The sequence below is a fragment of the Numenius arquata genome, chromosome 5, assembly GCF_964106895.1.
Source record: "Numenius arquata chromosome 5, bNumArq3.hap1.1, whole genome shotgun sequence".
Taxonomy (NCBI): domain Eukaryota; kingdom Metazoa; phylum Chordata; class Aves; order Charadriiformes; family Scolopacidae; genus Numenius; species Numenius arquata.
Window position 1 is genome coordinate 12889319 of NC_133580.1, and position 27081 is coordinate 12916399.

The 27081-nt window shown below is 39.8% G+C and overlaps 1 protein-coding gene across 1 annotated transcript in view; it reads left to right on the plus strand.

Moving 5' to 3' along the window:
• Window positions 1–27081, plus strand: part of COL4A5 (collagen type IV alpha 5 chain) — a 61363-nt gene that overhangs the window by 12488 nt on the left and 21794 nt on the right. The window contains exons 4-32 of the mRNA XM_074147524.1: window positions 970–1014; window positions 1762–1806; window positions 1913–1975; window positions 2739–2792; window positions 3539–3565; window positions 4805–4885; window positions 5941–6003; window positions 6573–6608; window positions 6706–6747; window positions 6850–6942; window positions 8956–9009; window positions 9117–9173; window positions 11373–11417; window positions 11518–11571; window positions 11752–11793; window positions 12259–12391; window positions 13196–13369; window positions 14573–14656; window positions 15876–15968; window positions 16551–16621; window positions 16841–17032; window positions 17488–17656; window positions 18323–18415; window positions 18506–18610; window positions 19216–19313; window positions 19575–19725; window positions 20379–20492; window positions 24685–24852; window positions 26274–26363. Coding sequence (XP_074003625.1) covers window positions 970–1014; window positions 1762–1806; window positions 1913–1975; window positions 2739–2792; window positions 3539–3565; window positions 4805–4885; window positions 5941–6003; window positions 6573–6608; window positions 6706–6747; window positions 6850–6942; window positions 8956–9009; window positions 9117–9173; window positions 11373–11417; window positions 11518–11571; window positions 11752–11793; window positions 12259–12391; window positions 13196–13369; window positions 14573–14656; window positions 15876–15968; window positions 16551–16621; window positions 16841–17032; window positions 17488–17656; window positions 18323–18415; window positions 18506–18610; window positions 19216–19313; window positions 19575–19725; window positions 20379–20492; window positions 24685–24852; window positions 26274–26363 — 2536 coding nt within the window. The remainder of the gene's footprint in view (window positions 1–969; window positions 1015–1761; window positions 1807–1912; window positions 1976–2738; window positions 2793–3538; window positions 3566–4804; window positions 4886–5940; window positions 6004–6572; window positions 6609–6705; window positions 6748–6849; window positions 6943–8955; window positions 9010–9116; window positions 9174–11372; window positions 11418–11517; window positions 11572–11751; window positions 11794–12258; window positions 12392–13195; window positions 13370–14572; window positions 14657–15875; window positions 15969–16550; window positions 16622–16840; window positions 17033–17487; window positions 17657–18322; window positions 18416–18505; window positions 18611–19215; window positions 19314–19574; window positions 19726–20378; window positions 20493–24684; window positions 24853–26273; window positions 26364–27081) is intronic.

Here is a 27081-nt window from a genome sequence, read left to right on the forward strand (position 1 = left end):
TCATGTAGTTTGTTAGTCCTTGCAATAAGGCACTCTATCACTTAGTTTACTGATAAGAGTGGTGTTGGGCGTTCAGCTGCCTGGAGGGGTCCCACCACATGTGTAAACTGATGTGTGCACCTGGTGGCATTCCTGGGCTGGTTTGGGGTGGGGCAATGCAAATGAAGGCCTCATTGAACCTATGCAGAAACAACTGAGGAATGCTCCTTGCTTTCCCTGGAGGGTTTCAGTTTATTTTTATTTGCTACTGAATTGCATTATTATGCTCAGATGGTGTAATATAGTATTAAAATGTTGAAAAGCCTTCCTCTGAATGCATTTATATTTAATATACACAAGATTATCCAGCATCTGCCATTTCTTTTGCAAATGCTCACAGTATAAACTAACAGAAGCACATCAAAAAGAAGCAAAGAAAAAAATAGGTAAGTGATAAGAAAAAAATGAAAGTCTGCACTAAAAGAAAAGATCAATTGGATATAACAAGAGTGAAAGAACAGAGGAGTCTTGGACTAAAAACTTTGATTATATTTTTATTCCATAAATGCCTTTTCTTCTCAAGATTTGGATATGAATCTGCATTATCATAATATGAAATAATAATGGTACAGTACCATTCACATTTAATCTTGTACATCTTGTTTTGCCCACAAGAGGTCACTGTAGATATTTGATGAAAGCACACGACAGGTATCTGCTTATAACCAATCTTAAATAGCTTTGATTTTTTTAAAAAACGTTTTCTCTCAGTCATGGTTTATCAGCTGTAGCAAATACTTTTCAGTTCAAAGTCCAACACCCGAAAAACAATAATTTTCAACCCTTTTACTCAGGAAATGACAACTAATATAAGTTTTAGTCCACTTACTATAAACGTAGAAGAAATTTTATCATGCTTACAGTTTATTTTGATAGAAAGGAGACTGCAAACTTCAGTGTGTGTGTTTGTTTGTTTGTTGGCTTTTTTAGGGTGATGATGGACTTCCAGGGCCTATTGGACCCAAAGGAATCAGAGTAAGTAATGGTGCAGTTTTAGGATGATATATTGGAATTATGGATAAAGACTGCCAAGCACTGAGTGAGTCTTCACACAAGTATTGATTTATGGGGGGAAAAATTAACTTAAATTTGAAGAGTAATTTATCTACCAGCTAGGAGAGATTGTATTACTTTTTATGAGTAATACAGGATTGCATAAGTAATACAGTCTTATGTATTGCTTGTATTACTTTCATAACCTCACTAAGGAGAGTAACCCCAATACTGATTTGATTTGTTTTGCTATACAGGACCTAGATACTCTCAATAACTTTGCTTCAATTTATTCTGAAGTAGACACGGTATATGCTGGGTCAATATGGGAGAGGTTGATTTGTCTGGAAATCCTTTAGGTTTTGCCTTTGCTTTTTCTTTTTGTCAGACTTCTCAGCTGGTGACAATTGATGCATCTCTGACTTCATTGGGACACATCCATCTTCCACACCATGACTGTTCATTTATTTTCTCTCTACATCTACATACTAATACTTTAGTTGTTCTGCCTTGTCTTCTCTATGTTTTTGTGGATATTTCCCTGAAAGAAGGGTAAAAACGTTTATGGATGTCCAGCATGGCGTTCTTTTTTTACAAGTGATTCAGATGTTTCTCTTTTTCTTTACTTACGTATGCACAAATAGGTTATATTCAGTAAAATCTTGGTAAATCCTTTTGCACATCCATTCATACCATACTGTTTAAACCATATGGTTACTTTTCTTCTAGGGACCGCCAGGGCTTCCAGGATTTCCAGGAACACCAGGACTTCCTGTGAGTAGGAATGGGATATACAGATAGGAATCTATTCCCTTTTGTCTTTCAGGCCCAGAAGAGCATCTTACAAGCTAACTCCTCTTTCCTCTTTTCCACTTTAAAGGGATTACCAGGACAAGATGGACCACCAGGACCTCAGGGTATCCCAGGATGCAACGGAACAAAGGTAGAATCCCTTTAAAATTCTTAACAATGCAATAATAGTATGATAAAGAGCTCTTGTTCTCCTGGCTGTAGCCAATAGGTTTAGTTTATTATGTGCAGCAGTACTTGCTGTTACTGAGTTTTGCAGGTAATTCCAAGATAATTCAGACACACATCTGAGAGAAGGGGGCATGGTCTGGTACTTAAAGTACAAGTTTTACCAGAAATTGCCAGCACCAAAACACATTTATACTCTGCAGCCAATGTAGTTAAATTCTTTGTTTTATTTTTGATTTTATAGCAAATAACTGTGTGTGATAACTGGATCATATACTACATCTCATCTTTGTAGTAGACTCTTGCTACCAAGGAAAACTCATTACCTAACAGTGGGACTTCTTAATTATTAATTTTTAATAATTAAATTTCATTGAAAATACTGATTCAGTATCCTTGTTGGAAGGAGTCACTTTCATTCTAACATGTTACTCAGTTGCAGGTTATGATCTTTGCATAAGAGAAGTTGATCTTCTATAGTACTATGTGTGTTTTCCATCTCTGTAGTATAGTGCTTTGCCCGAAAGTATGTGGAATTATCTGAATGGAAAGTTCTGTTTCATCAGTTGTGTGATTTACCAGACTGCATCCTGTAGCTTGTTGCAATACAATTTGCTACTCTGGACTCATAAGCTAAAGATGAGACTGGACTTTTCAGTCAAAATTTGTTTATCTGGTTTTGTTATGTTTTGGTTTGGTTCTGGCTAATCATTTTCTTCATCCCTAAGGGAGAACGTGGATTCCCAGGCAGTCCAGGTTTTCCTGGTTTACAAGGGCCTCCTGTAAGTAAAAGATTTCAGCTTCAGATTACAGCTACCTGTAATCCACTGAAAGACTTCACTTAGATCTGTGAAAGATCAGATAAATATCAGACTCTTTTTGCAGTTGGTCTTTTAATAAATAAGATAAATTTAATATTTATTAATTTATGGTTAATCAGAATATTTTAGATGTCCAATAAGAGTGAACGTTTCTGCTGGATGCTGTGGTAAAGCTAATAAAAAGCCCTTTGAATTCCCACACACTGAGATGCTTTGCCACGAAAAATACAAATACGTGCATATGTATCAGAGAAGTAAGATCTCAATATAGTCATCCAGTACATCTAAGGAGTCTTACTGGTGATTAATGGGGCAGAAAAAGAGACAGTGTAGGGTGTTTCATTATAAAACATAAGGAGGAATTACAGCAAAGTGACTGTCAGAACCCAAGCACAAACAGAAAGAAATGTAGTAGGCAGGATGGATAATAGGAGGCAATAAAGAAAGAAATTGCTAGGAAATGGAAATATAGTCCCTTTAATGCTCAGCAATCACTGTGAAAGTAATTCTCTAATTTTTCCGTTTGATTCTGAAGATCGTAAAAGTTTTATTTTCTCCTATTTTGTATCTTTTTTTTTAGTTTTCTATCTTTAATTGTTGCCTTATGGTGTAGAGCTGAGTAGTGGTTTGTAAATGACATACCAATGATCTACTTCTATTGATCTTTCGTTTGTTTTTTTTTGTTTGTTTGTTTCTTTTAAACAAAGGGACCCCCTGGTCTGCCAGGTATGAAGGTAAGTGTTCTGTACTCACACATGGAAGTACTAACAAGGCACAAGTGTGCAGTGTGATCTGGCGTAAGTACCCTGCTTGCTTTTATGCAGGACCATGTGCACCCACTGGAATCTGGAGTGACACTCTGCAGAAAGCTTAGTGTTTGTGGGCCACTCCAGCGCAACTAACTGGAAATTCTGCAGTAGCTTTACTCAGTTTGGGTCAGTAGTTTCAGAAGTAGCAGACTTTTTTCTGAAGCTGGTTTCCTTGGGAGTGTGAGGGACAGTCTCTGATTGTGTTGTGAGCCAGCAAGTTCGCAAAATGCCTGCCAGCGCCCAAATGCACCAGTAGTGTTCCTGTGCATGGTCAAGAGCACTACCAGAGACTAAGCAATAATAACTTAAAATACCCAGTGAAGAGAACAGTGAAACATCTTATGTTCCTTTTAGAAACATGCTTTCTACTGTGTAGATTACTACATAGATGGCTTTTTTTTCCTAATGTAAATAATCTCAAGGGACCTTAAGGACCCTCTTTTATTTTTTAAGGGTTTTTTTGTTGTATTCTTGACCTATTTGAGTATGGGCCAGAATATCAGTTTTGGTTCAAATCTATTTGAAAGGAAATGTGACCCACAGAATTATTCCAATAAACTCCTGAGACAACAGCGTAATACTGGTGCTGGGAAACAGTGACTATTAAGCTGAATTGTTTTTCTCAGCTCCTTTTCTTTCCAATTCTTTTAGATATATTTAAAGGCAAGCTGATCAGAACGCATACTTTTAAAACAAAGATCTTCCCCAAAATCAGTAAGAAACTGTGCTTCAATGTAGACCATGAGCATGACTAGTATAACAGCATGCTCAGCATTAATCTTGTGCAGTGGGACATTGGAAAAAGCTGCGTGAGCTTTTTTTCTGTCGTGTCCTATCCATTGCTTTCACATGGAGCTAGAATCTCTTTCTTTTGTGAAGCATTTGTATTTCAGTCCACTAATCTTTTGGAATGTAAATCAATGCTGATATATTTGTACATTTAAAAAGAGAACTTTTAATAGTTGGTAGTTTAGCCACTTCAATAATCCTCCAAATATGCAAAGATCTCTCCTAAAAAGAGCTGTTCTGGAGAATCTAGTACTTCTATTAAAGAGTACTGCTAGGGTGTAGTCTTGAGAAGCCACTATGTGTCCTTTGGAGTCAGAATAGTGATAAAGAATTGTAGAATGTGCTATTAATTAAAGTCAGCTCTTTTTCTTCTAGGGTGAACCAGGTGAAATAATTACATCCTTGCTGCCAGGACAGAAGGGCGACCCAGGATTTCCAGGTCTTCCAGGGATACCTGTAAGTTGTGTAAAGTACTATTAGGCTGCGTTCTGCCAAAAAGATAACAAGAAAAGTATTTGCATTACAGCACAACTGGAACATTTGGTGCTAGGGGATCCACGTGTTTACATGGAGCAGCAGGGCTCACATTTAATGTACCTCTACTTTATGGCTTGAGGGAAAGTAAGTGCCTCCATATTGCTCTTAATAGGTTGACCCACAGAGGCCATAAAGTTTCCCTGGTCAGGAAAGTGGTATCCAGAAAACAGCAGTACTCACAGTTTCTGACTTGCTTCTCTGTTTCCCCTGCCTGTTCCCCCTTCCTAGAGAGTTTTTTTATGAGTTCTGGAGTTCCCTCCCCCCCTTTACCCTGAGGTAAAGCAAATAACATCTGCCTTTCTGGGCTGTAGCCACTATTTTGGATGGTGGGAAGAGAGGATAATGTCTCAGCTGTTCTCATGTTGCACCTCCTGAACAGTGTTTCTGTTCTCCCAGCAGTCTTCTGTGAAAACAGCTAGTGACTCCAGGCCCTGTGCTTCCCCACTGAGCCATTCATTGCTTTAGTGGAAGAACAAGGGGAGCAGAAAATGAGTCTATCAGCCTGGACTGGACAGAAGCCAGAGATTCCCATTTCCTGGTACAGAGAGGCAAGCCCCAGGCTATGCTGACCAGACTGAGCCTGTTAGCATTTCTGTTCCTCTGATCTGTGCTTTCCTATTGTCTGTTTCTGGCTGAGAGGAATCACAAATACAAAGTGTTTTGTTGTTCTCTCTCAGTGCATGAAGAGAAAGAAAGAGCAAAAGTAGTTCAAAACAAAAAAAAAAACCCAACCCAAAAAAAAGAATTCCTGTATCCAAGCCAAAAAGATGTATTGATGTTGAGAGCAGAACACTCTCAACACGACATACACTCCTTCAGGCCTTTGCACAAGGACAAATTGGTAGGTTAGTGGTCAGCTACTTTGATTTGACAAGTATGGGGTGCCAGCTGGTGGGTGTTTTTGACCTTGAATGTGTCGTCAGTTTTTTTCCATAAAAAGGTGCCTCTCATAGTCTCCTCCACTTTCTCAACAGGGCCCACCCGGCTCCATGGGAGTACCAGGTCTAGTTGGCCCTCCAGGGCCACCAGGTTTGACAGTAAGTTTCTTTAACCTGTTACCCATAAAGTGTTAAATGGGGCAGTTACTTTGTCATGTCCTCAGGGGCAGGTCAATAGAGTGCAGAGATCTCAGAAGTTGAGACTTGGTATGAAGTCAACAGCAACCATGCCTTTAGTTCACCCTAGAGCTGCCACTGTGCAGGTTTAAGTGTGACATAATTGAAACAGTCTCTTCCCAGACCTCTTTCTGCTTTACATCAGGCTGACCCTTTGTGCAGGCTCCCTATTTGTCTGACACCTAAGGGACAAGATTTAGCTTATTTAGACCAGGACGTCCTGGTCTTTCCTTAACGTTTAATACCTGACTGATTAATTTTATTTTACTTTCTCACTTAAAGGAAGACCTAGTTTCTTATGTATTTGTGAAGTTGAGTAGCGTGAGGAAGAGCTCTCAGTGGAAGGCAAGGTGCCTTGTCAACATGGGTATAATGCACAGCAGTCAAAATAGCAACATTGTTCAGTTTCGGTTTTGTTGGGGGTTTTTTCCGCAAGGGGACATGTAAAGTGTTTGGAAATTACTTTTTTGTTTGTTTCCATTTTTTAATAGGGACCACCTGGTCCACCAGGGCTGCCAGGACCTAAGGTATTTTCTTTCTCTCGTTGATTATGGTGGTAGACTGTTTTGTTTTTCTTTCTGTTTGTTTGTACTTCTAAGGGCTGATGAGTTATACTTTTTGCAGGGTAATATGGGTTTGAATTTCCAAGGACCCAAAGGTGAAAAAGTGAGTAGGTGATCATGATGATGTTTTTGCTTATTACTTTCAAAATACTGTGCATACCATTTTGGCTTGTATTGCCTGTAATAGCCTGCAATCTTGTTCTAGGGTGAACAAGGTCTTCAGGGACCTCCAGGGCCACCAGGACAAATTGGAGAACAGAAGAGACCAAATGACATTGAGTTTCAGAAAGGAGATCAGGTGAGTGGGAAATTACATCCATCTGCAATGATACAGTCTCCATTGATTTGGCTTATGTATATTCACATCCTGCTTGCTTACTTCTATTATTTTTCTCAAAGTATTGACTGTTTCAGGCCTCAGTGCTTTTCCTTTAATAGAAGGCATGCCAGTCATATTAGGTCAGTTACTTCCCTTAGTAAAATAATTATCTTTATGAACTTTCTTTAAGACAGTTTATTAGGAATGGTAAAAGCAGTTAAAATATTCTCATTCCTTGGAACATCCAGAATGGGATTTTGAAAGCTGTCTGGGGATTCAGATTCCTGTTAACTAACCAGCTGTCATCCATTGTGAAGAAGTCTTTAAAAAATTTTAACTCAATTTCTTTTTTTTTTTTTTCCTTTTTCCTTTTTTTTTTTTTCTCCTTTTTTTTGTCATTAGTGATGCCCCAAGATCTTTCTTCTTTGTGGTCTGAATGAAGTGCTTTCCCTGTTTCTGGCCTCTCAAAAGTAAATATCAAGCCATATTATGACAGTAAGCTCAAACTGTTGGTTTGATTTGTATGGATCCTTCCCCACCCATAAATGCCAAGACAGAGATAAAACCAGAGGCTGGGACCTTTCTAGGATGACTGCGCATTGCAAATGTACATCGGTGGATAGCTCTAGGGAATGCCTTAGTGGTGCCTAATGATCTTCTGGAAGGAAGGGTAGCAAATGGTTATGATCAAGATGAAGGGCAGAATTATCCTACCCCCTGCCAAAATAAAATACTGCTGCGTACCAAAGCAGTAGGACAGAAGGTAAAGAGCGGCATTGTGCGTCTTTATAGTTCTAAGAAAACCCAGTGATGTTTTGACCACACTGTAGTAGAAGCAAAAATTCATCTGACTTTATTAGTGTCAGAGTAATTTGCCTCTGTCGTCAGGGATCTCTGAAGGGCTAATTATACTGGCATTGAGTTACATAATGTACAAAATAAAAGTTATTCTAACTACATTCCTTTTAAAGCACTAAGACTTCCGAACACATTCCAAGTGCATTGTCTTTGACCAATATTAACAATGATTTTAAAATTTGCTTTTATTGCAGTAAAGGTTATGCTTGATAGTACACAATCAGTAAAAAATTTCAAAATTACTTTTTTTTTTTTTGCGAAGTACACACAAAGTTCTGATGTCTACCTCCAACTATGATCTCTGCTCAAAAATCAAGTGTATAGACAGGCTTGTAAAAGTCTGGAAAGCCTCTAAGAAAACAAGAGAAACTTACACAGAAACCTTTTCTGGATTCTATACCCTCTAACTTTTCTTTAGGTTAATGGTGAAGAGATTTAAGAACTTTTTAACACTGTGATCCTGTGAAACTTCTGTTGAACACATTATTGATTATGATGTCCTCACAACTTCAACAATTACCAGCAATCTAATGACTGATGCTCCTGTAATTTCAGTGGGATCTGGCATTTATTTTCTCTTTCTCTCTCTCTTTCTCTCTCTCTTTCTCTCTCTCTTTCTCTCTCTCTTTCTCTCTCTCTTTCTCTCTCTCTTTCTCTCTCTCTTTCTCTCTCTCTTTCTCTCTCTCTTTCTCTCTCTCTTTCTCTCTCTCTTTCTCTCTCTCTTTCTCTCTCTCTTTCTCTCTCTCTTTCTCTCTCTCTTTCTCTCTCTCTCTCTCTCTCTCTCTCTCTCTTTCTCTCTCTCTTTCTCTCTCTCTTTCTTTCCTTTTTTAATTCCTTCTTTTTATTGTCGTATAGTAACTGTAGGCCACCAAACCAGCTGCTCCAGCGCACGCAGGAGGCAGCTGTGTCTTAGTGGAGTGAATCATCTAAATAAACAGGATGAGCAATTAATAAAATTTATAGATGCACTTGAAGTTCCACACAAAGAAAGAATAAATATGATCCTTTACTGTTCATAGTACTTGGAAATCGAAACAACAGCAAAAAAAGATTCTATTAAAATAAAAAAATCAACTGAGCTACTAGGGAGTGATGGAGGATTTAATTCTCTTTTTCTTTGCCCATGCTTGACAGGGTATTCCAGGTGATCCAGGCCCACCAGGACTTCCTGGGCCACAAGGCCCTCCTGTGAGTAGTCCTCTTTTAGTTCTTTTTTTGTTGCATCTGTATCAGAACTCTAAATTCATTCTACTCTGGTTTGTGGGCTCAGTTTAAGATGACGTTTGTGTGTCCAGGGTCTTCCCGGTGGCGTAAAAGGTGAAAAAGGTGAGCAAGGAGAACCAGGCAAAAGAGTAAGTAGTCTGTTAAACCAAACATCTATCTTTCCAATCAGTGTTACCTTTGAGAATTAAACATATGTTGAATTCAGGTGGGGCCACCAGCCTCTGGGTAAGAGACTTCTTTTTGTTTTCCGTAACTTGGCAAACTAGTAGATGATGCATCCAGTTCTGCTTCATGAAAGTGCTTCTAGCTGTGGATTTCTCAGTGCTTTCTGATAGAATTATCTACATGTAGATCGTAGTTTTGGGGGCATGAGAAACTAATTTGAAGTATGTTATCTGGTTACATGTGGAAACCTTCTTCAAAGTTGTTGGACTGCTTGACTGAAGCAGCAATTTCCTGTTTCCTTTTAGAGAGTGTCTTCATTCAGTTTGCTAGGTACTGGGTTGGCAAGCAGCATGAAATTGGTATATATTTAAGCTGATCTATGTAAACTCATTCTCAATTGGTTTACTTGTGAGGTGAGTCACAAAACCAAGTCTCTGAACACTGCATTAAGACCAAAAATCCATTCGTCACTTCCCAAGAGACTACTTCAGTTTATGTGCTATTTTGGGGAGGGGACGAGTCAGGATAGCTGCATCTGAGGATAGTATGAGTCATTTTGTTTCTGTTGAGACTCAAATCCATCCTGGATATCACAGCACAGAATAGCTGAGGAAGAGCATTGAAGTGCTAAGAAATAGGATGAAAATAACATGGGCTGGACCAGCAAAGAAAAGATAAGCTGCTACCAGCTCAAAGCATTCTGTAATTTCATTTTCACAGCTACCGAACCCATAGTTTCATCAGCGTAATAAGGCCCCTTTGAAAACCAAGGCACAAGTCTTACTCGGGATAATAGGACAATATATAAACACTGTTTAGAAACATACTGGTAATAGATTTTCCAATTTTCACAGGAAATAAATACAATGGAAACAAATGTTTGGTATAGTAGATATAATCCTTCTTAGTTGCTGAGATTTATAGAAGGATTTGCCTTCTTTAAGGAACAAGAAATGAAGCAGATTTACAAAGCCAAAGTTCTCATCGTATTTTGAGTGAGTTTTGAATTGTATTTTCCAAGTCACTTCTCTCTGCAAAAGTAAATGGGGAACCACACAAATTTGCAAAGTTCCTAAAGAATAAAAGTCCTGAGGGGATATGGCAGATGCCTTTTGCCAAAAGCTTTACCAACATTTTTGTTTATTACTCTGAATTTGGGCATGTTGCATACTTAAAGTGCAGTTTTGCTACTGAGTTACTCTAAAGCTGCCTTTTATGACTCCATATGATTCTGTGTGGCTCGAACCCATTTCAGATATACTCATAAAAAATTCATTATATGTAATCAAACAGGTAGTTCTGCGAATTCACAGGAAATCTTAAAACCTCATTTTTGAGAATCAAAACCCATCAGTAATAATAAAGAATTCACAAATCACATTATACTCTAATACACTTTATCTGTCAGGTCTTATTATCTACTTCTCGGTGACTGAGAGTTGATCTTGGCACTCTGATGAAACTTAGTCATCTATTCTAGTTATGTTCTTGCAGGTGTCCCCTGTGCGTACTGCCTCTGTAATGTTAACAATAGCATTCTGTTTGTCTTTCCCAGTGAATGCTCTGGAATAACGTGGAGCTTGCATTACTTTTATTGCAGCAAAGACAAATCTGTTCAGCAAGAATATATGGTTTTTAGAAGTCACTTCTTTGAGCAGAATTGTACTTTATGTTGTTGATACTATTCTTCAGGAAAGTGCATTTGGCTTAAAGGAGAGTTAAAATTCAAACACAAAAATGTTTGTATTTAATTTCACTGGTCACATTATACTAATTTCCTAATCAAATATAATGTTCTAGTCTTTAGGGAGTTAGGATCTGTTTTCCAAATAAAGGATTTCTTTAATGTTAAAAATAAAGGGAGTTATTAAACACAGCATAGTTAAAATCAGCAATAGTTAACTGGAGATCAGTTTGTGCTGTATTCGCACAACATTTCTTTGAGACTTGTCAGGTTTTTGTGCTCTGGTTTTCAAAATGAAAACCTCAGTTGAGGTAACTCCATTGATTATACTTGGTTGATGTCTTTGACGTATTTATCACAAGGACTGCACTCTAGGGAAAGTTTGGTTTATTGAAAAATGGGAAATAAGTAACACTATTTCCATAAGAATTCTTCACCACTGAAGCATTTTATTTAATGAATGTTTATGTCTTTGAAGGGAAAACCCGGCAAAGATGGAGAACCTGGTCAGCCTGGTAGGGATGTGAGTAACTTGTACAGTTCTAATCTAAGCAGACTCCTTTTAAGCTTTTCTTCTGATATGGAGAAGATCTGAGTGTGATTATCTTTCTCTTTTCTTGAAGGGTTTACCCGGTGGGCCTGGAATAAATGGTGCTCCAGGAAGAGAGGGCGAGAAGGTATGCCGGGGGTTTTTGTCACATATTACTATAGTAGCTTGAAAATCTGCCATCGCTGAGTTCGGTTCTGGTTGAGTAGTAATTGCATTGCCTATGCTGTTCAAGTGTTGAAGAATATTTGCAATAACTTTCTTGTCTACTAATACACAGTATAAAAAATGCTCTTAATTTCATTGGTAGGGTGAAAAAGGTGACATTGGTCCCCCCGGTCCTCCTGGAATTGTAAGTTACTGATCATTTCTTTTCTTTCTGCATTTGGTTGACAGTGTTGTCTCATCATACTTCTTGAGTGACTGTGAGTCCCATCTCTGGGTATAACAATAACAGAACCAGTAAAGATTTCGTATATTCATCAATAGAATCTTGTTTCCATCTTTCAAGATAGATTCTGTGCTCTAGGATTTGCTAGGTTATGGATGCAAGGCTAGGCTGTAACCTCAGACCAGCAGAAACTGAGTGAGCTTCACTGAAGCCTGTTCTAACCATGTTGGCTTGGCAGTAAAAGTGCCTCCTGTTTGGGATTGCTCTTTACTGGAATTTTACCTGGTAATTCAGTGGAGTGGGAAAATCATCCTGTCATTGGTATAAGGTTCAAAGTATGTTGAACTTTTCTCCCTCGCATCTCTTTACCATTCCAGTGACTCTTTTCTTGGCAAGTTGTTTCACATGAGCATGAAACATTTACAGGTCATTTCAAGACCAGGCATTGATGCAACAGTGGGACCAAAAGGTAGCAAAGGATTGCCAGGACTTCCAGGAGCCAAAGGGGAGCGTGGATTCTCTGGCAGGCCAGGCCCACCTGGCTTGCCAGGTTCTCCAGGTAGGAGTGCAAGCGTTAAAATAAGCTGTACGCTCAAATGTCTGAATTGATGTTTAGCTTCACAGTCTTTTCACGCTCCTTTTGACAGATGGACTGAGCAGAAAGTGAAGGCAGAACTATTTAGAGCTACCTTTGAGCTTGAAGGCTGGTCCTTAGCTTATGGGGATAATAGGAGGAATTCTGAACATTCGTTGCCCCTGCTGTGGTGAACAGAGGATGCAAATCATCAAGGCTCTCAAACAGACACTAGCTTCACGGTCTTAGGGGTCATTTATCTCATAACACTTACCTATAACATACACTATCCATTGCATTTCACAGAGAAAGTATTGTGTACCAGATGTCTGGTACCAGGCCAGCAAACCTAGTCTCTGCTGTACTGCCAGTATTTAAAGGAGGAGATGATCTGAGTCGACAATGGGAGTAAGCAGTGACACCTCTATTTGCCTTATACACGCACAGAGAAAAACATTATGATTCTAATGGTACAGCTTGTAAATGTGCTTTTTTTCCTTCAGTGCTTCCTTTCATTAGTGCTGTTTTACTTTTTTTACTTCAAAAACTTAGTTTCAGAATATCAGGGCAATTTTTCAAACCAGAATCTCTGAAAATGCAAAATGTGCATACATCAAACACTGCATATCAACATGTAGTTTGATTCTATAAAAGAAATGTTATGGAGTACTTACATGGAAAGACGCAGTCTTATCTGTAGCATGTTATTCATTGTATATCATTGTTTTCCTTGCAAAAAGGTGATTTAAACCTTTGAGCTATCAAGGAACTAAATTCTTCCCATCTTAGGGCTCACTACTGTTGGACCACCTGGCCCACCTGGCTTACCTGGTGAAAGAGGACAGAAGGGAGATCCAGGTTTACCTGGTGTTTCTATTCCTGGGCAACCAGGACATGATGGGCCACGAGGACCTCCTGGACCACCAGGTCCCCCAGGGCCACCTGCACCATCTGTTCCTCCTGGTAAGTGAGGACCACAGAAACAGCGAGTAGAAGAGACTGAACAGCTTTGGTGTTCAGTCACAGCTTATGGTGGTGGTGTTTGGGGTTTGTTTAATCCTACCTTCAGAGATGTACTTTATCAGCAGCTGAAGCCTATGAGCTGAGCCCGTGTATTCAGATACATTCTCCAAGTCACTCCCATTGCAAATCCAGGACATCTGGAGGAGAACTGTAGCCTTAAGAACAATTACAGAATTTGGGTATTCAGTGGTGTGAGTTGCTGGCTTTATCACGCCTCCTTTTACCTCAAGTGAGCCCTGCTGAGGCTTACCTGTGTGATTCAGCTAGACTGGACGAGAAGAAATCTCATCAGACTTGAGGGACCTTTGTGCTAACACACAATAACAGCAGTCCTTCAGGGCCAAGCAGATTTGGCCCAGATGTACAAAATTAGGTATTTTTCCTATTTATGTTACATCCTATTTAATCCAACTAATGAAAGTTACATTAAAATTTGTGTATAAAGCAGGCAGTAACCACTTAGTCACTGTTTTGAGTAAATTTATCTTTCATGATGTGATCTAATAAATGCTTAGAGGGACTATTCCCTAGTAAGAGTTGTGATACCAGGAGAGTCAAAGGAGTAATTTTTCACAGAACTCCAGTTTCATTTGATAAACATTCTAGTGTGTAGACCACACAAAATTAGCTTGGGAATGGACAGTTTGGATGAAGGCTCTTTTTTGGTATAAGGGAAGTAAGGAATGGGAGATGGAATATGAGAACTGGAAAGCTGTAGTGGAGAGGGGCTAACACAGTTCAGGGGGGAATCTAGTGTCTAGGTGGCATTGGCATTTTAAGTCCCCTCACTCTGATGTTTCATACACATACTTTTATGATATGAGGTTGAATAGCGAAATGTAGTGTAGAGATGGAAGTATGCAGGCTGTGAGAAGTACTGGGAGATAGTTGAGGTTGGGAAGGAGAACTGATGATTTTTGTGTAATATCACTGATTGATTCCTTTTGAGTTTGGATTACACTGGTGGGTTTTCATTAGCAGTCCTCCGTCAGAATTGTCAAGATGTTTGGTCTGTGATTGTGTGGGTGTATTAGAATATCCATACAAATACTAGGAAGTATATTTTTTTACTGAATATATGTATTAATTAATCATGTCAATCTAACACAATTTGATAATTAAACTTCTCCTGATTCTCCTTAGGTGAAGGGTTATGTGAGCAGGGGCCACCAGGTCCTCCAGGAATTCCAGGACAACAAGGCTTTACGGGGGAGCGAGGCCAAAAAGGTGCAGTATCATGGGTATCTTGTTTTTTCTTTTTGTCAAAGCTGGTTAAACAATGTAAAGCCTGCATTAAATAAGAATAAACAGTGTCTCTTCCCAGTAGGACTGAGTGTAGATATTTTCTGTTTCTGAGTAAGAAAGCTGTTTCGCTTGGGTGTAGGATAATCCCTCAGCCAGTGTTAAAGCACAGGAGTCTCAAAGTGACTGAGGGTGCAACCAATGCTAGAGCCTAGCATGGATCACAATTAAAGTAAAACGAAACTTCAGCTTTATGAGTTACCTCCCAGGCAGATAGAAACTAAATGTTTTGTAACAGCAGTTGCCAACTTTACATGAAAAAGAGTTATACTTATTTCATGAATAAATTTGACATTTTTTATGGAAAGCAACATTGAAATTATGTATGCAAGGTTCCTAATTTGAGTTGGTCAATCTACAATGAGTTTGTTTGTTTGCTAAGCAAAAGAAAGAAATCTTTAATGTGTATCCTTGTTTCCAAAAAGACAACCTTGCAATGAGGATGCTGATATGGGTAAGTGAGAATCTCTTCCTAGCTCAACCATGGACATCCCAAATGACTTTGGTCATCTCACTTAATTTTGTACTCCTTTCAAACAGAAGTCTTTTTTCTCATGGAGATTGTAAGGATTAGTTAATTAACCTACATGAAGTGCTTAAATACTACATCGATGAATGTCAGAAAAGTCTGTATGTTAAGGAAATTCCTAAACTTCTAGAAACCATTTTATTATTTTTTTTTTTTACTGAAATAAGTTTAGCCCATTGTCAAATCAATTAAACATTCCCAGTATTTATTTTGCACTCTTGGAGTTTAATTCAAGTTTGGGATTTTGATATATGTGTATTAGAGTTGTAGTTTGAAGTGTCAAGTACCTACTTTAGAATAGGACTCTTTTGCTGAGAAAAAAAGTCCACAGTTTTATTTTTTATCATTGAAAGCACTTTTTTGCACTATCCTAAATAAATTCTAATTATATCTGATATTGGTTGTCTGACTCTTAGCAACCAAAAAGCTTCAGGCTGGCCTTCATGGGGGAAGCCTTCCAATATTCAAGCAATCATATAATTACATAAAATAGTCATTTTGGATGTGGTGTTATAAATCAGTAGCAAGAAAACAATTGCTGTTGTACTGAATTCTTTTAAGGTTTTCTAAGATCTGATACTGAAGTATGTTTTTTTTCAATGCAAATCTTTTTAGGTGATCAAGGAGACACATGCTTCAATTGCATAGGAACTGGAATAACTGGGCCTCCTGGGGAGAGAGGACCACCAGGACCTCCAGGTAGTCCAGGTAAGGCTGTAGTCTTCACTATTTTGCTTAATATATTCTATAAAGTCACTTATGTATCTGCGTATAATGCTAATGATATATCTGTACCAATTCAGAAGCACAGTTGCTAGCTCTAGTATATAGTTGGTGCATGTCCTATTTTGCACAGCTGGGGAGTGTTAGGAAGAAACAGGCTGGATACATGTTAAACAATCACTCATTTTTTTCGAAAATCTAATCTTTCAAAAAAAATTCTCTCATCAAAAAAAGACTTGCAAGCATTCTGCGTATCAGAGCTTTATGATCTGCTATAGATTTAACTGAAAGAGAGAAATTAACTACTTCTACTTGCTATTCCTGAAGTGATAGAGGAGCTGGAACTTTTTAAAAGCATGACAAGTGTGATTATTTTTGACACTACTGGTTTAACTTAGAGTTGCGAATTTCATTATGTTCAAATAAAATCAAACTCTCCAAAAAACCCAGACTAAACCTTGCCTGATTTTAAAACAACTTAGCTATTCTGTTATGCAAACAGCATGCTTGATATTTACAGCTTCTACAGTTTTATGATTTTCTTATATCTTTTTCTGCACTACTCAGGTTCTCCTGGTTTTCCTGGACCAAAAGGTGAAAAGGGCCTTCCTGGATTAACTGGCCTTGTAGGGCCACCAGTAAGTGGTGGTGTTATGTTCTGGTGGGAAAATAGTGTCTCATTTGTCTTGCGTGTTTGGTAGATCTGTGCACAGTAGATATGAGGTCTTGTCTTAATATTTCTTTTTTTGTCCGTAGCTAGCTTGAATGTATAATTCTTATATTGTGCCAAACTCAGAGAGGGAGTGAAAGACAAACTAAACCACTTTTTTTTGTTTTTTTCTTCCCTTTCCCCTTAGGGATTCCCAGGGTCCCCAGGTCCTCCTGGGAGACCTGGTCCTAAAGGAGACCCAGGGGATGTTCTGACTTCTCCAAGAATGAAAGGTGACAAAGGAGACCCTGGCTTCCCAGGACCTCCAGGTCTTCCTGGCATAGATGGCACTCCCGGACGAGATGGACTGCCAGGTCTACCTGGCCCGAAGGGGGAACCTGTGAGTTCCATTTTATGCTGTCTGTCTTTGGACAGATGTTTTAGGAAGTCCTAGATGCATTTGACATGGTGCAGATAAGAGGACTGGCAAATGCACTTTATTCTGAATGTGACTAATGCAGTAATTCTTTTCAGTAGATGCCAATCTAGCGATGATGTAGAGAGGTACTCCCTGAATCTGCCAATGTCTCTAAACATAAGCTCTGACTTCTCCTGGCTAGTGTCAGAAGGTCCCTTCTGCCATTGTCTACATTTCACCTTTATATCGTGAAGGATTAAGTAGCCAGGTTTAGACCTTATCTCTACCATGTTAGTAAGATGTAGGCAGCTAATGGTCTTGAGAGCAAGAAGGATGGAAACTGCCAAAGAGTTTCAAAACAGTAGCAATGAAAGACTTTACTTCTTTGCTAGTAAATGCATATTCCTCTTTCCCAATCCTACTGTTCCTTTTTTCAGGGCAGTGTTGCATTCAAAGGAGAAATGGGCATTCCAGGTGATCCAGGAATACCAGGTCCTCCTGGAGACAAAGGACTTCCTGGACCTCCTGGGTTTGGTCCACAAGGTTCACCTGGTGAAAAGGGCATCCAAGGTGTATCAGGCCGTCCAGGGCCTCCTGGCGTTCCTGGTGAGTTGGTCTTTGCGTGCTATTGAACAAAAGCTGTAAAATCAAGTTTTGTCCTTCCACTCCAGATAGTTCTCAGAACATAATGTTGCTTTTAAGCTTTTCCCAAAGGTGTTGTAAGACGTAGTATTTCTGAGCTCCCTTACTGAAGGTCATCACAGAATTGCAAAGTGAGCGGAATTTGTGCTGCATTACCATAGGCACATTACTCAGCCTTCTGCTCTCACCTCTAAAGAAGCTTCTCCTTCTCAACGGACTATAGTGGAAATGCATTGTAACGACCATCTGGCTTGTGCTTAATCATACTGCAACTGCAGCAGGTTTTGAAAACAAGGGTTAGCTTTAAACAAGTTTGCTTTTGTTACTTTCTTGTCAACTACACAGATCCTGATCAGATTGTGCTGCCGTCAGCTATAGAAAATACTATTCATGTGATGGTGCCTAGGAGGACGCTGAAAAAAGATTTCAAGAAAACTGCCTTAACATTAAAAAATGCTTCTAAGCCTATAAGTGCTGTATGGGGCTCAAGGGCAGGTAGCCTACTGGCTAAAGTGTTGCTGGTGTTTAAGCTCTTTGTAAGCTTGGGGTGTGGCTAGTATCTTTCTGCTCAAAGAAAAGCAGAAAAGAAACTCCTACTGAGTGATACAAATTTCTTCTTTTCGGTTTTAGGTCCAAAAGGTGACCCTGGCCAGACTATTACAGAACCAGGAGTTCCTGGCCCTCCTGGTCCTCCAGGAAGAAATGGTGACCCAGGTCTTCCAGGTAAAGCAGCAACTAGATATCCAGGGAATTCCAAGAGCTTTTTATTCTGACTGATTCTTGATAACTATGTTGATTTTCTTCTTTTTACAGGAGATCCTGGTCAGCCAGGTCAACGTGGCTTACCAGGCATCCCAGGAGCAAAGGGAGAGCCAGGTATTCCTGGCATTGGACTTCCAGGTCCACCAGGCCCAAAAGGTATGTTTACAGCCATATTACTCTATTGTACTGGCTGGAAGAGTGGACGTAGAGGGTTGTGTCTTTTCACTTTTGCCTCGTGAGTTGATTTATGTCTCTAGAATCCTTTTAAAAATGTTTGTCTTGAATTTGTACATCTTTTTAATAGTTTCAGAAGTATCAGGATAAAATCTGCTGAGCTCTTATTCCTCTGTTCACTGTACTGCTCATTCACGGTAGCTTACATTTTTCAGTAAACCAAGGACACTAAAGCAAATTGGTAAAACTTTGGGAAATTATAAATATTTGAGTTTAAATCAATATCTGATCTCCAAATGCTGCCTCAAGATGTTAATGTTTCTGATGTGAACTGTTTGTAGTCTTTGTTAGAGCACACAGTATGGGGAGTGCCATCCTCCAAGAGAAGTCCCAGAGTTCCTCTGTGGCAAAGACTGTATACTCAAAACTTCTCTCAGCCGAATGAGTGCCCCTCAAGTGTGCTTGAGCTAGCACAGAACCTGTTTTCAGAGATTACGTTTTATGGGCCCTAAGCATTTCTGGAAGAGCTGTTCTAATGTTCTCTGGTGTCCTTTCCTCTGCTGCCCTAACCTCCATGCCATGTGTAGGTTTCCCAGGGACTCCAGGCCCCCCCGGAGCTCCAGGAACTCCAGGTCGCCCCGGTCTAGATGGACCTCCTGGACCACCTGGTTTCCCAGGACAGAAGGTCTGTGTTTGCTTGTTTAATATAAAACTTCACTTTCTTAGAGGTTCTTCTGTGTCACTGGGAAGTTTATGGGGAGGATTTCACCTCTTGTCAGCTTTTGGTGGCGGGGAAATCACATTGTCTACTTGAGGTTTGAGTGAGGATAGGAAAAAAGAAATTGAACTGTAAGATGGTGGGTGTTTTTTCTGTACTACTTTAGCATTTTTAAGAGAGGCTAAACTTAGAAAAACCCCTTTTTAAAAATTTGTTAATTTGTTACAGGGGGATCGTGGATTTGGAGTTCCAGGACCACCTGGACCCCCAGGACTACCAGGCACAAAAGGAGCTCAAGGACCCAAAGGTGATCCTGGCTTCCCAGGAAACCCTGGTCTCCCCGGACGGGCAGGTTTTGATGGAACTCCAGGGCCCAAAGGTATGAAGAACTCTCCCCTTTTCTGTTCCCTATTGAACTTTAAAAAATACAGATGTGTGGGGAGTCATATGGCAATTAAATACAAGCAGTGCTGACTGTAGAGCAGTTACTTCAGGGTCCATTTTTCCAAATCAGAGACAACTGTGTAAATGGGAGCTTGTGTTCTTAGAAGATAAGCAAGCAAGGGAGTAAATACCAATCTATGGGTCAGTATCTGAAAGACTGTGTTCTAAAGGCAAATCATGTTAAAGTGGGAGTAAAACTTTTTCAATAGAATAATTGTCATATAGATGTCCTGTGCTTCAACAGGCAGAGGGTTAGCAATTCACAAATTCCTGCTGTTAATTATTGTCTGTATTGAACTGCAGAGCCTGCCTGGTTTGCTGGAGAGCATCTGTTGAGTTTGATGTGGATTACAATGCAATAACGTGTCTCTGTGTAGCCTAGAAATGTAAACTGCATGCATCCCACACAGAGTGAGGACAAATCTCTGGCTTTCAGAAATGGCCTCTGAAGTGTGTTTTTCCCTGCCACATCCATGTTTGTTTGCATGCAAGGATGAGATTTAAGTACAATGTGCAAGACCTCTGCTTCTGAAAGCAAGTGTCTCTGAACTGAGTTCACTGTTTAACTAAAAAAGAGTGTTCTTTTAGGTGACCCTGGACCAAGTGGACCTCCAGGACTCCCAGGCCCACCAGGCATCCCTGGCATTGGTGGTCAAGGTCCACCTGGATCTCCAGGACCCCCGGGTCCTGTTGGCCCCCCAGGTAAAACTCGCATGAATTGTACCCTTAGGTGCTTTCTGGCATACGCCAAGCTGGGTACACAGGATACCAAGAGTCTCACTGAACAGATAGGCAAGGAAAGATAGATGGTTATTAGCTTGGCTGTCTTGCCAGTCAAGCAGCAGGCAAACCTTGGTACATCATGTTTTTTACTGAAACCAGATGCAGTGTTACACTCAGCCCTGCCATTTGCACAACTTAGAAGGGTCTCAAGGGTGTAACAGCCCACTTTGGAGAAGACTTGGAGCCTCAGCAGAAATTCTTGGAAGTGTTGTGCGCTATCTGTGACACAATCTCTGTGAAGGGGTTTATCCACAACACTCTTCAGGACAAGGCAGAAGGGAGCACAACGTCAGTGCAGAGGTTTTGGGGGTACAGAAGAGGAGGAAAGCTGCCTTTAGCTGCCTCTACTCTGCTGTCATTACATTGCTTTCAAATTGCAAGATGGTTCTTAAATTCCAAAGCAGTTTTCTGTCTTACCAAACTGCATTCCAAATTCACTGAGTGAGAGGCATTTTTAAGTAACTTTTTTACATTATTACCTAGAGAATGAATTTCTGGTGTGGAAAAAAAGCAGACAAACTCAATCCCCTATACAATGCTATTTGCCCTCCTCCTACTTACATGGTGGGTGCAAAATCAACGGAGTGATTCAGGTTCTTCCTGATGTGGCTAGGCACTTTTTTTTTTTTTTTTGAATGGAAGCTGAAGCACAATTTAACTCGATTAATGAGGAAAGGAAGATAGCATGAGTATTCCAAACTAGTTTGTTCATTATTTTATAGAGGAGAAAATGTTCTCTAAGAAGGGATGTGATACTGTTTTAACAAAAGCCTGTCAGTAAAAGAGGTCATACACATTAATCTTGTTATAAGCAGACCTGGAAAAGAGCTTTAGAATTCCTTGTACAGAAACCTCTGAGTTCTGGGGTTTCTGATTTCCTCATGCACTTTTTTCTGCAAAGCCAACACGTTTTATGAGTCCTAAGAGGTTTAAAGTAGATTGACAAAGCATAATCTAAGGATAGTGATAATTAGGAATAAGTCTGTGAAGGGAGTTTGATTGTCTTTTGTCTAAAATGACTGGTGACTGATGAAGACATGAACTTGTTCCATCTTCGCGCATAAAGGGTACATGTGCATGCATGCATATCATTCTATTCACAAAGTTTGCTCGGGGAAGCTCCTTTTCCCCTTCATTCAGTGAATGGGCTTGCTGTGCACCAGCTCCCAATGTTGCAAACATGTGGTAGTCACCACAGTGAGAACATTCTCTGTGGACTAGAGCATGCCTGCTGCTGAAACATTTCAAAACTCACTTGGTTCTTGCCATGCCTGTATGACTGTTTACATTGCATGTTTGTGAGCTACACATCTTGAATTTGTGTGCCAGCACTGGGATTGGCAATTCACAATGCATGCTGAAAAATTCATGGCCAACTGTGAGACCATGGGTCAAAGATTGGTTGATCGTATTCCGATCTTTAGGAACTGTGAGCTGAGATTCAGCAAAGGGCTAAACTTGAAGGTAGGCAAGTTCTTGAGTAAGTAGGCCCATGGAGTTTGAGTTCTACTCACATACACACAATGGGGGTCATATTTAAGTATACTTTTTCACAAGTTTCCCAGTGGGGAAAGGCATGTGTGGTCCCTGCAGCAGCAAGCCTTGAATGTGTCCAATGTTAAGAGCTAGGGACAGAAGTGGCCTGGACAATGTGCACAGAAGTTCCCTGAGCCAGCAGATGGGTCCTCTGCCTGGCTTACTGTGCTTACTATACCATCCTGAACCTATGGCTGCGCTTGGGGCTGAACTGAAACAGAAGGCAACACAGGTGTGTGTTTGGAGTTGGGGGGTGGGATGTATTAGTATAGGTATGAATATTTCATTCAATGCATGTTCTTCTGCTTTCCTGTAGCATCTCTTCTGGTGTTAGCCAGAATTTTATTTCATTTATTCTGCAAAATACCAATTTTGGCAAATGCATAGTTATTGCTAGAGTTGGTAGATTTGAAATGCTTACATTTTCACTCTTCACATCTGACTAATCATTGTGGCTACTAACAACACTGTGGCTTTGAATTCTAGTGCATGGTTGAAGGTCCCATGTGATAAGTCACTGTTATTTCCCTTGGCACTGCTATTTCTCTGTCTTGTGCAGAATGCCTTACATTCCCATCTCCCACCCCTTGTTTGTTTTTCTAGGCTGTTCTGATTCTGTTACTTTGTGCAACATTAGGGTAAAGTTTGTGGGGCTCTGTTTTTCAGGTAATTTGGGAAATTCTTGAAAGGATTTCCCTGTTCACGATTTCCTTTCTCTGCACCACCATTGCTTCAAAGAGTTTCCAGCAACTCAACATTCTTCTTTTTTTGAATATGTAACAAATTAGTTTAGAATTTATTGTGCTGTCTATATTGTTCTAATTATGATATGATTACATTTTTGAGAACCAGAAATTCAATGAGAATGAATTTCTGTTTGAAAAAGTATCTTTACCAGTCTAGATACGGAGTTTGTCCTATTACTGGGTTATATATTGTTTTCTCAATACTTTGCACTTGCTGATAGAGACCCCTTAAACACAGAGCATGTGCAGCCCCTACCCATCCCCGGTACTGTTTTTTCTCTGCAAAGTAAGCAGTTCCAGGCACATGACAGCATAGTTTACTGCAGTGATAAGCTGCTGCCAAAGGGGAGCATGCTTATCATTAAATAAATGGAAGTCTACAGTCTATGCTGTCAAGAAAACTTGATCTTCTTTTTTAGTGTGTAAAGACCACATCGTGACGTCACTCCTAAACTTGTTCCTGCAGTTGAGAGTGGGGGTCACCATTACAGAGTTTGAGTAATAGTACTTTGTAGTACTACCTTATGAGGTTTTGGCATGGTGTTGTCATAATCTCTGTAGGCTATGCTAGGGCATGTAACATGCAATATACTACCTCTGTAGGTGTAACAATATAAATTTGCATAATAGAACTAAAAGAAAGGGGGGAAAATTATTTACAGGTTTTTTTGTGTTATAAAGAAGAAGCATTTTTTGAAAATCCCTATTTGAAGGGATGTATGCATGCAGAATGATCAGTAGGGTGTACTCTGGTGCTCAGAAGGTGTCCAAGCCAGTATCTAGTAATGACACTTCTGTGTAAGAAACAGTTCAGAAAAAGCTTATTCCTCAGTTGTGAAGAGAATACTAGACAATGAGAGAGGGAAAAATATTTTTTTTAAATGTACTATCATTATTTGAAAACCTCTCGCTGAGTTTCTTGTTTCTGCATACATTGGTGGCTGCACTTTGAAAAAGACCTCAAAGTTTCCCTGCAGTCTGGTTTCTCTTAACTGCATTAGTGTTGTATTCTTTGTACTTAGATCTGCTTTCGGTAACTTTAGGGTAGATTTTTCCTTTGTTCTAATCTGTATGTGCTTTATTTTGTTTCCTAACTTAACGACTATTACAACTCCTTACTGCTACCTGTCTCAACTTCCTGATGAGCTCTAACTCGTTGGCTTTTGAACCTCAGGTTCCCCAGGTACTGTAGTTTCTTTACTAAAGCCTTTTCTTAACTTCAGATTTAAGAATTTTTTTTGTCAGCTACACTTCCAGAGTGGGTTATCTTCACTGAAACAGTGCGCTGAAGAGTGCCTTGAGCTCAGTAGCATTAGCATTAAAAAATCTTAAGCATATTTTGACAATTCATAGTTTTCATTCAGGGAAACATAATGCCATGCAGAATCTTGGTATCCTTCAAAAATATTTAGCTGATGTTATCTTAGAATGTAGTAAAATGGAATCATTAGTGGAAATATATTGTAAGAATCTCAATACTTAATGATAAAATACAAACCAGTCTAATCAATCTTGGCTTTTTGTCTTATTAATCAGACTTAAAGGGTTGTTGAAGAGAGTTGTTATTTTCCTTCTGAGATTTTTTTGAATTGCATTTGATACAACTTGGTAAAATTTTAGCAATGCTTCTCTTTGGGACAATATGGCCTTCTAACACCCAGAAGCCATTAAAAAATACATGGCTTTAGAAGAATTTCAGGGTTTTCATCAGTGCTAGGAATGGACTGGGGATAAAACTTAGCTATTCCTACAGTACTATGCCCAGACACACAGATTTCAGCCTTACCTTACTTTTTGCTAAACAATTGTGTCTTAACAACATTGTCTAGGGTTGCAGGGTGTTCCAGGGGAGAAAGGGGATCCAGGTCCTCCAGGCTTCGACGTTCCTGGTCCTCCAGGTGACCAAGGAACCCCAGGATATCCAGGACCCCCTGGTCTCCCAGGGCCTCAGGGTTCACCTGGACCACCTGGCCGGGATGGAATACCTGGATTTCCAGGTAAGTTCACATTTTTTTACCTGTGGACAAAGACCAAACTGTAGTTACAGGTGGATGCTCTTTATGCTTGGGCATGCCAGCACAATGAGCTTTGATGTTTACCCTATCCATTTAAAGTTGGGTACATGTAACCTTTACATCTCAAACTTTTTTTAAAAAAAATACAATGAAATTTGTTGCATTAAAATCCTTGTCACCTCTCCACTCTTCCCTGTAACTTGATTCAAATATTTTCCATGTTATTCTGTTTCATAACTTTCAAATGTGACTTTGGTCATCATCATTATGACACTTTTCTGATTTATTTTGTGATTATTTTTTTCTAGTCACTGCTACAATTTAGAAGGAAATAATTATAAATGCTGTCAACTGGATCCAACACATAGTCTTACATATTAATTTCCTTATTCTATGTGTTAGACTCTTCAGTTAAGATAGTCTGGTTCGTGCTCTGGAATAGAAATCTTAAAAGTGAATTTTGAGAATCCGTCTTCGGATAGCGGGGGCAATACAAAAGATTCTAAAAGTAGTATACCTAATTGTGTTTTCGGCTTTCAATAAATTCAAGTTTGCTTTCAAACAAGTATTTATGTTTCAAATCAGGGACCTAAACTTACTTCAGGTATACATGTGCTTTCTACCATAAAGAGCAGTGCACTGCAAATTTTCTTCCCAGGACTTAACTGTGGAATCACAGAATCTTCATGGTTGGAAGGGACCTTTGAGATTGAGTCCAACCATATACACACAAAAAAACCCAACAGTCTCGGGCACTAGAGCATGCCCTGAAGTGCCACATCTACCATGACAGTTTCTTAAATACCTCCAGGGATGGTGACTCCACCACCTTGCTGGGCAGGCCGTTCCAGTGCCTGACCACTCTCTCAGTAAAGTAATGCTTCCTAATATCTAATCTAAACCTCCCCTGCTGCAACTTCATACCATTTCCTCTGGTCCTGTCTTTACTCACTTGGGAGAAGAGGCCAACACCCACCTCTCTACACCCTCCTTTCAGGTAGTTGTAGAGGGCAATGAGGTCTCCCCTGAGCCTCCTCTTCTCCAAACTAAACATGCCCAGTTCCCTCAGCCTCTCCTCATATGACTTGTTCTCTAGACCCCTCACCAGCTTGGTGGCTCTCCTCTGGACATGCTCCAGCACTTCAATGTCCTTCTTGTAGTGAGGAACACCCAGGCACCTCCCTCTGCCCACCCACAGCGGATGAATATTTGCCACAATTTTCAAGTGTCATTTTACCTGATTTAGATCTACATAAGAACTGAGCATTTGCAATTCCCTTAAAACAGACTTTACATGCTCATTCTGGTTAATAAATACCATACAGATGCAGGGAAATAAAAGTAAAGTACTGATCAGTTTTGAGTTTTTGTTCAGAATGACAAAGGTGATTCATTGCATTTAGGTGCCAAAGGTGAGATGGGCGTCATGGGAGCTCCTGGGCCTCCAGGGCCTCCAGGAACTCCTGGAAGAAATGGCCTGCCTGGCTTGAAAGGTAATGTTTGTTTTCTCTGCCCCTGAAGAGAATGCTGTTTTCCATGTCCTTTTGTGGAAAGAGACTGTAATACTAACACCTAGATCTTTATTACTGAGATCTGCTTAGGTTGTCTTCTCTTGACAGTGCTGGTGTTCAGAGTTGCTCTGCAGTTTTAAGCCATAGCACTCAGTCCCTCTTTTTTTAATTTATGTCATGAAATGTTAGTTATTTTTAAAACATTACCTTTGGATTGATGGCATTGAAGTAGGGCAATATTTCTGAAGTATGTTGTAAAGTCTGCTTTAACCAGTAGAAAGAAGAAAATTATAGCTTTGGGTTATGGATTCATCCAGAATCAGCTCTATAGGTATTACAGAGAAACTGTTCTATCTACATTTTCTCAACGCCCTTGTTGGAGATGAATTTTGAAAAAGTTTGGTAGAAGACAAATCCACTATCTCCCTAGAACAAGGAGGCTGTGAATCTGGAGCTGCTGTAGCTGTTGCCACACCTCTGTGCTAGTGGCACAGTGTGGTGGAACTCCAAGAGCCCTCTGGACATGGGTCATACAGACACAGCTGGAATCTCTGAGCTGGGCTGGCTGGAGCTGACAGACTCCAGCACTCGGATATCCCCATGCCGTCCACTCACTCGGCTTTGTTCCAGGGCTTAAGATGCTGTGGAGAACCTTGCATAAACTGACTGATCATTTAGTGAATTCCAACTTCATGAATAA